Genomic DNA, 12,069 nt, shown 5'->3' with positions numbered 1-12,069 from the left:
AACTGCAGCAACCCTGTCAAAGTCCATGAGAAAATCTATTGAGAAAATCAGTTAAAACCAGGCCTATGAAAAAAATTAAGAGCGAATTTCTTGTATTGCTCTTGCAGATCTAAATTGCCCTCAAGTTCGTCCAGCAAAAAACCTTTGCCGGATGTCTTCAGTTAACAGTTTTACTTTTCTCACTACTATATTTAGAGCACGGCAGTTTTGTAGAATCAAGTGAAAATCACTTTAAGTCCATTTGTTGCACATACAATGGAAAAGAACTAATTTTATCTTAAGTTCTTTAATAGAGCAGTTTTCACTTGAGTGTCGAAAGAAATTTGCTTTTACTTTGGTTTTGCATTACTACGCTCATTGATTGGCTCAAAAATATCGCGCCACTTTCTCAGCCAATTAAAAGTAAAACCAAAACCAATTGTGAGTTTATTCACGCACGTTTTTTTGCGCGCTTCGTGACGACAACATGTAATTACTTTGAGTTTTGTTTAGTTTACTAAATTGTAAGTGTCCCTTGTGATTGGTCTGAGCAACTACTTTGATTTTGGTTTTACGTCATTTTGCACTCAACTGAAAACTGCTCTATCAAGATCTGTGTAGATCAGGTCTTATTCGTGTAGCTTTTAAATTTGCTTTATTTGAGCAGGTTGATTTCCAGAAGTCGTATTATTCACAATTGCAAAAAACCCGGACAAACTACCTATTGCTAACTTGTCCTTTTTATTATAATACTAAGTAACATTTTTTGTTGCAAATTAAACGTATTTTTGATACCTTAATTTTGGTTTTATTTTAAACCCTGCAACTTAGCCACAACAAAACTCATATCTCTCTATATTCACAAATATTTTACTTTGTTTTATTGTCCATTCTATTTGTGAAAAAATTATTTGCTACTAATTTTCATTGAACGTGACTCGAGACCGATTATAAGACAGCAGATGAAATGGAAATTTCCTTTAAGACAGAAACAAAACACCACTAAACAAATTTCTGCCATCACAATCAACTAAAACAAATATATAGGTTTCCTGAAGCAACATTTAAAGCTTCTGGGTAAATTAATGTTTACAAAGAAACTAAATTCGCATCTCCTTTTCATTTTTCAAAATTCTACAGCGGTCGACAATTAAATTAATCTTACTAAAACTAACTGTAACGCTGAACTAAAAATAAGGCCAAAATAAATTGAACAGGTTAACTTAAGGCAAAAGGTGGCATAATTTATCTTTTTCCAGTATTCCTTTCTTTTAAGTCTTTTTTAGAAATAACTTAAATAAACAGAGACACGGAAATAATTACAACCGACAATTGAGATAGTCTTGAAACAATTTCCATAAACAAACAGTCTCACAGAAATATAAACGTTTAATGTGATTCTATGCTATTCCGTGCCAATTTATTTGACAACGTTTAGAGTCTTGGTCAATGTCAAAAGGTTTTTCTTTTTAGAATACGCTTTATTAATTGTCCGTTTATCCTCGATCCATTCGTCACGCTCGATGCCAACACATTGGTTTAAATGACTGAACGCGAAATCTTGAACTAAAAGCCTTGGTTGCTTACGAGTCTAATTTCAAGAACGTTTTAATAACTTTAAAACCATGTTCAACACAAGTTGCGCAATACGTGAATTGGAAGGGATTGCCGCGTTTTCCGTCAATATTCTGTCCGCTCTGTTCGGCAGTTTTGGCAACATTTTGGTCTGTGTTACTGTTTTTTCAAGTCCTCGGCTTCACAAGGCATGGTGCTACTTTATTTGCAGTCTTTCTGTCGCAGATCTTCTGGTTAACCTTTGTGTTCAACCTATGGAAGCTATTCTGACTTTAGAACGAATGACAGGTGTTTGCAAACAAAGCTTACGAGATGCATTTCGCTTAGCGGCGTATATCACTTGCGGAGCTTCGCTCATGAACCTCGCTTTTATGAGTGTGGAACGATTGTTAGCAATCGCTTGGCCGTTCAGTCAACGACAAGTTTTAACACGACAAAAAATTCTTGTCATGTTAGTGATAATGTGGGGAGTGCCATCTTTCCTGGGAATTACAGGTTTTATGGCAGGAAAAGGGACCAGGCTGTCATCTATATTAATCCTTATCGGACTCGCTGGTTGTTACTGCGTTATATTAACCAGTTATGGAATTCTCTTTCTGCGAACGAGGGCACATTTCAAAGTGAACAACGCGATGACGTTAACAGAATCGCAATTTGAAAAAGAAGACAAGAATGGCACGAATTCACCTGGTGCAGGGCGCGTTTTTGATACGAGGACTGCTATGTCGAAAAAAAGGCGGGAATCTGAGAAGCGTGCTGCCAAGACAATCGCTGTCGTCATTACAGTTTTTACACTCAGTTGGGTTCCATACGGGTATGTTCTTGTCAGCGACCCGGAGCAGCATGTGAATTCATTCTATATATGGGCAGTAACGATTGGTTTGACCAACTCTGCAGTGAATCCTGTCATCTATTTCTTTAGCAGCAAAGACTTCAGGGAAAGTTCCAAGCGGATTTTACGCTCTATCTTTCGCTGCTGACAAGGACCATCTTGTGGCAAACAATTACCGAAAAAAAAGAATTATTTTAGCAAAAGCTGACACCTAATTTCGAACATAACTCCATGGAGTAATTTACTATTAAGTTCTTTTGGCCGCCCTTCTCCCATCTACAACTTTTACTGTCATGATTACCCCTTCCGACACCCTCCCAGTATCTAAAGATTCCCTCGTTGCTAATATTATGTGATAAACCAAGAAAAAAAGTGTTGTGTTTTGTTACATTTTAGCAACGCAGTGTAATTTTAAAAAAATCCACTTCTGTTTTATTTTCATGTGACTTGGCTGATTCATAATTTCAAATGCCCCTCTCTATTAATATTTAATTGTATATTGAGCAGACATTTACACGACAAAAAGCAACCACTAATATAAAGCTCTTTATTTTTAATAAAAGCTTGTTTATTATTTCCGATAGGCTAGAAGTGCCGTTAATTCCGGACTCAATGAGGAATCTAGATTTTCCGTCATTAATCCTAGCAGGTGAATAAACTTCATATATAGCAGTGTCATTTTAAAATGTGTCGATTGAACAACAATTTTAATTTTTATGTGACTTATTTAGACAAGTTAATTCCTACATTTACAACGTGCTTCCCCTAATACCACGAAAGGAAATTGTTTTAATCGTTCTTGGCGACTAATAACGATATGTTGGTTGCGTCTCTTCAATATTCATTATTATTTGGAATTTTGTCAGTCAATAAAACGTGCTTTTACTGCGGCTATTATTATAAACATAACTGTCTTTGCCTGCATACATGGGTTTTACACTGGTATGGCGTTAAAGTTATTACTTTCCTGTCTCCACTTATACCATTTATTTACTTTATATAATTTAACACTAGCTTTCAGTCCCAGATCTGCCAAATTCGTAAACTCAAATTCCCTTGCAATTGCCACACACTTGAAACAAAATCGTTAAATATTAGCTCTGAGAAATTTCGTGGTGCATCAAGACAATATTCACAGCTTATGAATCTATTTCATCTCATCACGTATTTGCTTTACAATGCATTGATGCTGCAAAGAGAAAATAGTTTTTCATCACTTGGGAATTAAAGGTCTATTGAATGGCTGAACAACAGGCTGGCGAAAGGCAAACAGGCGAAAAACCAATGCATGCACGTTTACAATTTCATAGGCGTACTCCTAACGTTACCTGGTTGTAAATTAATTTTAACTAATTAATTAATTAATTAATTAAACTATTTTCGATTGATCGTCGTAAAACCAAAACCAAAGTAATCACTCTGTCCAATCACAAAGGACACAAACAATCCAGTGAACCAATCAAAACCCGAAGCAAATACATGTAGCCGGCACGAAGCGGAGGAAAACGTGTGCGAGTGAGTGACGATTGGTTTAAGCTTTACTTTATTTTGATTGGTTAAGAAAGTGGCGCGAGTTTTCTAGCTATTCACTAAGCGTAGTAATGCAAAACAAAGCAAATGCAAATTACTTTCGACACTCAATTGAAGCTGCTCTAATTAATTAATTAATTAATTTAATTAATTGATCCATCCATAAGAGAAAAACCCTCGGCCCAGCCAGAAGTCGCATTGCCTTTTGTGATATTCTTCTTTGGGAACACTGACTCCACTATCAGTAAAAAGAGCGGTACTTTCTGGGTACTCCCTCCAAGATTGTTCTTTAACAGTTCCCTTATGAATGAATTCGCCAAGTTCTCTTCTGAGATCCTTCATGAACTTCTTATCCTTTTCAGAAGGCTTGTAATTAAGCTCAGTAGGAAAACCGAAAAATGCTACCTGGTCCCACATGTGACACGCAAACGTGGCAGGGAAGCCAACTAGATTTATAGGCGCCGATGGCCTGTTAGTCACGACGTATCTGTAAACAGAACTCTTGAAGCCCTTCGATGCATTTAGAGCCAGGGCATTGTTCGGACAAGTTTCTCTTAGATCAGAAACCAAGGACGAGTAGGCAAACTGAAAAGATTCTCCTCTGACCAAGCTTTCGTTATACATGCTTAGCACCTTGCCTATATCGTCTCCTAGAAAAGGACGCAGTTTTTCCTCGACATGTTTTCGGTAAACTCCATAGCTCGAGTTTGTGAACAATATTACAGGCTGAATGTCAATTTCTTGAGCTGTTGTTCCAATAATCAGGGGTACATCATGAGCTTTTCCAGTTGCCATGGCAACGAGAGGTGGGTCTGACACGACAGTTTTGTCCACCACTGCCACAGCCCCGTCAAACCGGTTTTTTGTTGGAAGACCCATTAGATCTGCCATGCGCCAGAATGGGTACACGTCCCATGGAATGGCGTCCTGTATTTGCTTGGGACTCAACTTGTACAAACATTTTCTCTCCGCTGCTGGGCTGCTTCTCTCACACTTGGAGTTGTTCACGAAGATCTTGTTGTCACGAGCCGCATCTTCCCATGACTTGTTAAAAACGGCCGAGGCGCTCATTACAATCGCTCCATGGAAAAGTCCAGCAGCACTAGGCGAGGCAAGCAGCGCAATCTCGGATGTACCGCCAGAGCTTTGTCCAATCAGAGTCACAGATTCTGGGTCACCTCCAAATTTCTTAATATTTTCTTGCACCCACTTTAATGCTAATATTTGATCCATAAATCCATAGTTTCCTGAGGTTTTTGACGTCGAACTGTCTGCTAACGACTTCAAGGCTAGGAAACCAAATGCATTTAGTCTGTAATTGAAAGAAACACCAACAATTTTCATTTCAGAAACCATTTCGGGCGAAGGATGTATTCCTTTCCAATTCCCAGATGAATACAATAGGTAACCTCCATGAATATAAACTAGAACGGGCAGCAATTCTTCTGTTGATCTTTCTTTTGGCGTCCATAAGTTCACAAACAAACAGTCTTCACTTCCAATGACTCTGCTTGGGTCTTTAGGGTTATTAGTATCTTGTTGAACACAGATGCTTCCAAATTTGCTCGCATCCAGAGTTCCATTCCAACATTTGTTTACATCACAAGGTTCTGGGGGCTTCCAGCGTCTTCCGCCGATTGGCGGCACCGCGTACGGAATCCCCTTGAAAACTGCCGCGTCCCCTTCGTATTGCCCACGTACCGCACCGCCTTGTATTTCAAGTTGAATTTCTTGAGGCTGTTTCGTTGATTTTCTGGACACGAAGTAAAATACAATTCCCCCAACGATGGCAAGAACCACAAGTGAAACGACTGTTATTGCAATAATTTTCTTCTTCTTTTTCATTGAAGATGGTCTTGATGAAAAAAATTCTTCCAAATCAGACTCATCTTCACTCATGGATAAGAGAGGATTTGTTAAATTTGTGCTGGCATTTGAGCTTGCTCGATAAGTCATCTTCGCCAACTGATCATGTCAACCAAGATGGCGTTGCGATTACAAAGTGCAAAGTTCTTTGTCTTAGTTGACGCTTTTATACCTTTGTTGTTTATTCATGCATAACTGCAAGGGATCAATAATTACGCGGTCAACTAAATCGCTTGAATATTTAAATTTATGAGTAACGTCGTCGTTGTCTCTCCTTCTAATAATAACTTCGCGAAATGGCGTCGGAATGGTTCCAAATTCGGCACAAGACACAAGTAAGCGACACATTTGAGGTAGGTAAACTTTATTTCAAAATATATAGTTATTTACCCGATTTTAGAGAACCCGTAATTTTCCCATACATTTCTTTATATACACAAGCTGTCGCATACACTACGTATGTAGTGTCGGCCGCCCGAAGGGCTCTCAAAAACACATCAAAAAGACGAATTTTGAGCTTGGGAAGCCTGTGATGCGCGCGGAATTTCCGCTTCGCGCGCGCGTTGAGGATTCGTGACTGACGTGACAGATTGTCACGAGACACGTGACGGCGCACGAACGTTCACGTACTGCGTAAATTTGTTTATTCCCCTGTTTTATACTTTTGCGGTCTTCTTGAACGGTATGTTGTTAACATCATAAGCCAGATGCGATTTAGAAAACTAGCAAGTGATCTGAAGAAGCAGATATGGGAAGATCGCAGGAAACAAGGCCCTTCATCCCACAGCAAGAGGAAACCGAAATGGAGGAACGAGATGGCATTCTTTTCAATAACACCGGCGCGCGTTTATCCAAGCAACGAAGGAAAAGGAAGATAACACTGGCTTTTATAGCCATTGCGTTTGTTGCTATCCTCACAGGCCTTCTTTACTATTATTTCTCGCGAAAGGTGAAGGAATATGAAGAAATTGTTTCGGACGAGTCTCAACAGATCGAAGTCAAAATTCACGCCGGTGTGGTGCATGGGAATCTTGAAGGTAACGCCATTGTGTTCAAAGGCATTCCTTACGCAAAACCACCAATTGGAAATCAACGTTGGAAGGCTCCAGTTCCTTGCGATGAACATATGAATAAATGTTGGAATGGAACTTTGAATGCAAGTGAATTTGGAAGTATGTGTGCTCAGCCAGATGTGCTGCATACAAAAGACCCAAGCAAGGTCATTGGCAGTGAAGATTGCTTGTTTATTAATGTATGGACTCCAAAGAAAAGACCCAGTGAAAAATTACTGCCTGTTTTAGTTTATATTCATGGTGGATTTTTAATGTATTCCTCGGGGGACTGGAATGGACTTCACCCACCCCCTGAGATGGTTTGCAAAATGAATATAGTGGGTGTTTCTTTCAATTACAGACTTAATGCATTTGGTTTCCTGGCCTTGAAGTCGTTAGCAGAAATCTCACCCTCAAAAACTTCAGGAAACTATGGATTTATGGATCAAATATTAGCATTAAAGTGGGTACAAGCAAATATCAAGAAATTCGGAGGTGACCCGGAATCTGTGACTCTGATTGGCCAAAGCTCAGGTGGTACATCCGAGCTGGCACTACTTGCCTCACCTGGCGCAGCAGGACTTTTCCATCGAGCGATTCTAATGAGTGGCTCAGTGATCTTTAACAAGTCATGGGAAGATGCGGCTCTTGACAACGAAATTTTAGTCAAAAACTCCAAGTGTGTGCGAAACAGCTCAGTTGCCGAGAGAGAATGCTTGTACAAATTAAGTCCAGAACAAATAGAGGTTGCAGTTCCATGGGATGTGTATCCTTACTGGGCCATGGCAGATCTAATGGATTTACCAACCAAAGGCCTGTTTGACGGGGCAGTTGCTGTAGTTGACAAACATGTTGTGCCAAAGCCTCCTTTAAATGCTATAATGGCAGGGGAAGCAAATGATGTGCCATTGATCATTGGAACAACAGCACAAGAGATCAATATTCAGCCTGTAAAGAACTTTGCCAATACCACGTGGGAAGATTATATTAGCTATGTTAAGGAAAAACTGTTTCCATTTGTTGGTAACAATGTCAGTGAAGTGTTGAGCATGTATAACAAAACTATGCCTGATGGGTCCTCAGCACGTCTTCAGTTTGCATATACATCTATGTCCTCTGATATACGCGTTAATTGTCCTAACAATGTTTTTGCTCTAAATGCATCTAGAGGTTTTAATAGTCTGGTGTACAGATACGTGGTCACGAATTCGCCTTCATCACCAATAAATTTGATTGGATTTCCAGCCACATTTGCCGTCCATATGTGGGACCTTGTTGCACTGTTTGGTTTTCCGACTGCATTCAATTACACTCCCTCGTCAAAAGATCTGAGATTTATGACGGATCTCAGGAAAGAATTTAGTAAATTTATTCATGATGAATTAAAAGATACTTCTTGGAAAGAATACCCTGAAAACACTGCACTCTTCACAGACAATGGTGTGAAGGTTCTCGATGAGGATGGATACCACAAGGAAGAGTGTGAATTTTGGCTTGATAATGGATTCTTCCCATATGCATGGATAAACTAAAAATAACTATACAATGACTGACCATTCAGGAGGGGGACTTTGGGGGTCCCTCAAAAGCGCCTAATTTACTGCAAAAAAATTCGGTTAATACCACAGATACTATACAATGACTGACTATTCATTTGGGGTCTCTGAACACCAGCTAATTTACTACAAAAAAAATGGCAAATACTACAATGTAGTAGCTAGCAGTTTTGTTGTCGCTAGGGCAAAAAGAGAGGCAACAACAAGCTCATGGGGCTGTGAAAACATTGCTATTAAAAATAGTCAAACAGTCACAGTTGTCAAAACAGTCAAATAATATTGTAGACTGTTGGCTAATGCCACAATAAACCCCAATTTTTCCCTTGTTCAAATGCTGCTCAGCTCATGTGCCTGCACCTAACTCAATTAATATGATTTTGAAGTAACAGCTATTGAGATGGCACACCTCGAGACTTCAGTTGCAGAAACCGGTGGTGAACCATACAGATGTTAAATTGCTTCTGAACGATTTTTATTATTTAATACTACTACACTGTAGTAGTAGTATTAGTAGTAATTATAATTTTAAGAAATATATTATTAATATTATTATTATTATGAGTAATTATGATATATCATTTATATTCAAATCAGGTGACTAAGATAAGCTGTAAATAATATTTGTCAGTTAGCTGTAGGAAAAACAAAAGGCTTGTGTTGATGTTACCCACCCAATAAAATCACAGTACCCCAGTGAACACAGATTTTTGCAATCAAAGAATTGTATTCTTGTCGCTCAAACAACATCCATATGGCAATCTCGCTGCATTTTACACTTGTGTACACACAGTCCTATAGTTCTGGGCCCAGTTGTTCAAAAGGTGGATAATGCTATCCACTGAATATATCGCTACCCAGTGTATAAATGCTAACAAAACATACCATGCTTCCACTGGAGAACCATTTATCTGGCGGATAGTGTTATCCACCTTTTGAACAACTGGGGCCTGTAGTTTACAGTATGTCACGCATTCACTAACTTCTGTTTTAGCAACATTTACTTTTCTATTTACTTTGTCAAAGGGTGGTGGTGTTATTTAGTAGGTTTCATAAAACAGCTCCACAGCAAACCAACTTCTTCAGAAAATCAGTTTTGGACATGGTTAAATGTGACATTTTCTTTAAACAATACCAACTCCATAACAAGTTACTAACCAACAGCAGTTCTCGCAACACCAGGAAAGACCAAACGAAATTGGTTTCTGTACATGACACAAAAGTACTTACCCATTGCGGACCTGGTTTTTAACAAGTGGACATCAAAATACAATCTCGTACTCAGATCTTCCCACTCTCAGGTGAAAAAGATCTGGGGATGAGATAACCAATAATAAAGTTCATAATTAAGATCATTGATCTGGTAATTTGAAACAGTGAACAGAAAACAGTTCCAGGGAAACCAGAGAAACCAAGGCAGTAAAAAAGGATAGGATCACCTTCACCCCCCCCCCCCCCCCCCCACCACCACCACCACTCCAACGACCCCCACCAATCCAAACTATTAAATAGATTTAGCCAAGCCTAAAAGCGGAGCTCCCGGGTAATTTACTTTGCCCTTTATTTAAATATCTGAATTCACTGACCATAAAACAGGGGGAAAAATTAGGACTTGAGCCCGCAATCAAATAGAAAAACCATTTTCCCGTCAGCGGTCAACTTAAAAAACACGTGACCTTAATGATATATACACCTGAGCCCGCAATATGGTCACGTGATACTGGTCAGCGGACATCTTGTACTGACAGCTGTCAAAACCATTACTTGGATGCCCAGTATCAAAGAGGTTAGGGTTAACCAGGCTCCTGGGTTAATCTTTTTTTAGAGTGCACGACGTACGTACGTCGTACGCGCCCGCTAGCCATGCCGCTAGCCAAGATGACCATGAAAACTCAAGTTCATGGTTTTCCTATTTCTGTAGATTTTCTATGGCTATGGGGCTCCGCTCTGCGGCCCTTCGGGCCGCTGTGGAACTCCGCTACAAACAGAACACATTCAAACCCACTCTTCCGTGGGGATCGTATTTTGAGAGCAAACAACCCAGAACAACAAATTTTACATGCTTTACTTTCGCACAGTTAACAATTATCGCCTGATACGGTGCAGTTTGTGCTAAAATCGGACGATTTTCTGCAATAATTGTTTTGTTTAATACAGTGACAGCTCTACTTACGGCCACCTTGGTTGAAACCCCGTTTTAACTCCCATACAAACTTTGTATTTTTACATTCTCGTAAGCGGACATTCCCGTAAGCGGCCGCGGACACTTTTAGAGATTACGACTAAGACCTTTTCTTTGTTTTTTAAGCTCCGGTAAGCGGACACCCCAAAGAAAATCCTGTTAACAGCCTCAATATCATGTTTTTAACAATCAACTTCACATCGCCGTTCGTCACAATGATTTTACAGTAACTACAGTACAATGTTTCAGTGTTTGTTTTGTCGTCATCCACGTCCGTCCGGTTATTGTTAGCTGGGCAAGCTCCCGTAAGCGGCCATCTATACCCTACACTTCTAGTGACCGCTTACGAGAACCATTCTTGTAAGCGGCCAGCTCCAGTTACGGACACTTTTTTCGCGTCCCGAGGGTGTCCGCTTACGAGAGCTTCGACTGTATCTAATTGCCGTAACCGTTAATCAGTAGGATGCCTAAAATGCGTGCAATTCTACAATTGGTTCCGGCTCCATCCCGGGGGGGGGGGGGGTTACTCCCTATAATGGCCTATACGGGGAGGCTCCGCCCGCAGGGGGTACCTTTTTCAGGCTTCAGGTATATAAAAGGGTAGGGATTTCACAAGTATAGATCCCGGGATAGGTATACGAAAGGGTATGGAAACCTGTCATTTAGGTTTTTTGAAAGGGCCTTTAATTAAAATATTTCGAACAGATGCAATTCATGGCTGTATTATTTCAATTTATGAAGCACTACTTGAAAATGACAAGAAAACGTTATGTTTTAAGTCTATACCATGTCTTTCAGGTATATGAAAGGGGCACCTTTTTTCATGAAAAGTTATACGAAAGGGGTACAATTTCTGGCAAAATGGTATATATACTAGTTACGCAACGCTTTCGAGTGGTATACTATGGAATATCCCACGAGTCACTTGTATTTTCTCGGTATACACACGAGCCTTTAGGCGAGTGTGTATGCCAAGAAAATACAAGTGACAAGTGGGATATTCCATAGTATCCCACGAGAAAGTGTTGCGTAACTATTTTATACCATGCCATAGAAAATACGCTTACTAAATTTCGTCCGGAGAATACAATCGCAGCGCACGATGGGAAGGTTGAGTTGAATACCGTCGAATATACAACGGCTTTCCTGTATTCTGATCCCTGTATTCTGATTGGCTGTATTTTCTATGGCATGGTATAAAAAAGAGTATACCAATTGCAGAACATTTTAGGAGGAGCCACCCACGATGTGAGCACAGTTACAGATGACAGATAACGTTAACATTTTGACCATATATGGGCAGCGTGCGTAGTTGTTGAATATAAATATAAAATAATATATAGTTGCCGTGAATTCTTGCCCTGGCATGCAGTTTACGTTCAAAATATTTTCCTGTCGAGGGCGGGGGTTGGGAAAGGGCAAACATGATAGAGTGCGAAAACTTGTGCACGAACAGATGAAGAAGCATCCAAAAAGGAAGTTTTACCCGGCAAGGAAATC

General features: G+C 39.7%; 4 protein-coding genes across 5 annotated transcripts in view; 2 read left to right on the top strand and 2 right to left on the bottom strand.

Moving 5' to 3' along the window:
- The window catches only part of LOC144664404 (intraflagellar transport protein 81 homolog), a 117,768-nt gene that overhangs the window by 9,082 nt on the left and 96,617 nt on the right, over positions 1 to 12,069 (bottom strand). The gene's annotated exons all lie outside the window — the stretch shown is intronic.
- LOC144662500 (alpha-1B adrenergic receptor-like) lies at positions 1,404 to 2,696 on the top strand. The gene has a single exon (XM_078523313.1). It carries the CDS (start codon positions 1,605 to 1,607, stop codon positions 2,532 to 2,534), a length of 930 nt encoding a protein of 309 aa, XP_078379439.1. The 5' UTR covers positions 1,404 to 1,604; the 3' UTR covers positions 2,535 to 2,696.
- On the bottom strand, positions 2,932 to 6,114 carry LOC144662499 (para-nitrobenzyl esterase-like). Its single transcript, XM_078523312.1, has one exon. The coding sequence runs from the start codon at positions 5,870 to 5,872 to the stop codon at positions 4,064 to 4,066; it is 1,809 nt and encodes a 602-aa protein (XP_078379438.1). The 5' UTR covers positions 5,873 to 6,114; the 3' UTR covers positions 2,932 to 4,063.
- Positions 6,329 to 9,132, top strand: LOC144662912 (esterase E4-like). Its single transcript, XM_078523847.1, has one exon. It carries the CDS (start codon positions 6,531 to 6,533, stop codon positions 8,364 to 8,366), a length of 1,836 nt encoding a protein of 611 aa, XP_078379973.1. The 5' UTR covers positions 6,329 to 6,530; the 3' UTR covers positions 8,367 to 9,132.

This window comes from Oculina patagonica, chromosome 8 (genome assembly GCF_052425735.1).
Source record: "Oculina patagonica isolate OP01 chromosome 8, crgOcupat, whole genome shotgun sequence".
Taxonomy (NCBI): Eukaryota; Metazoa; Cnidaria; class Anthozoa; order Scleractinia; family Oculinidae; genus Oculina; species Oculina patagonica.
Note: the sequence above shows the minus strand (reverse complement) of the source record. Positions and strands in the feature narration are given on the sequence as shown.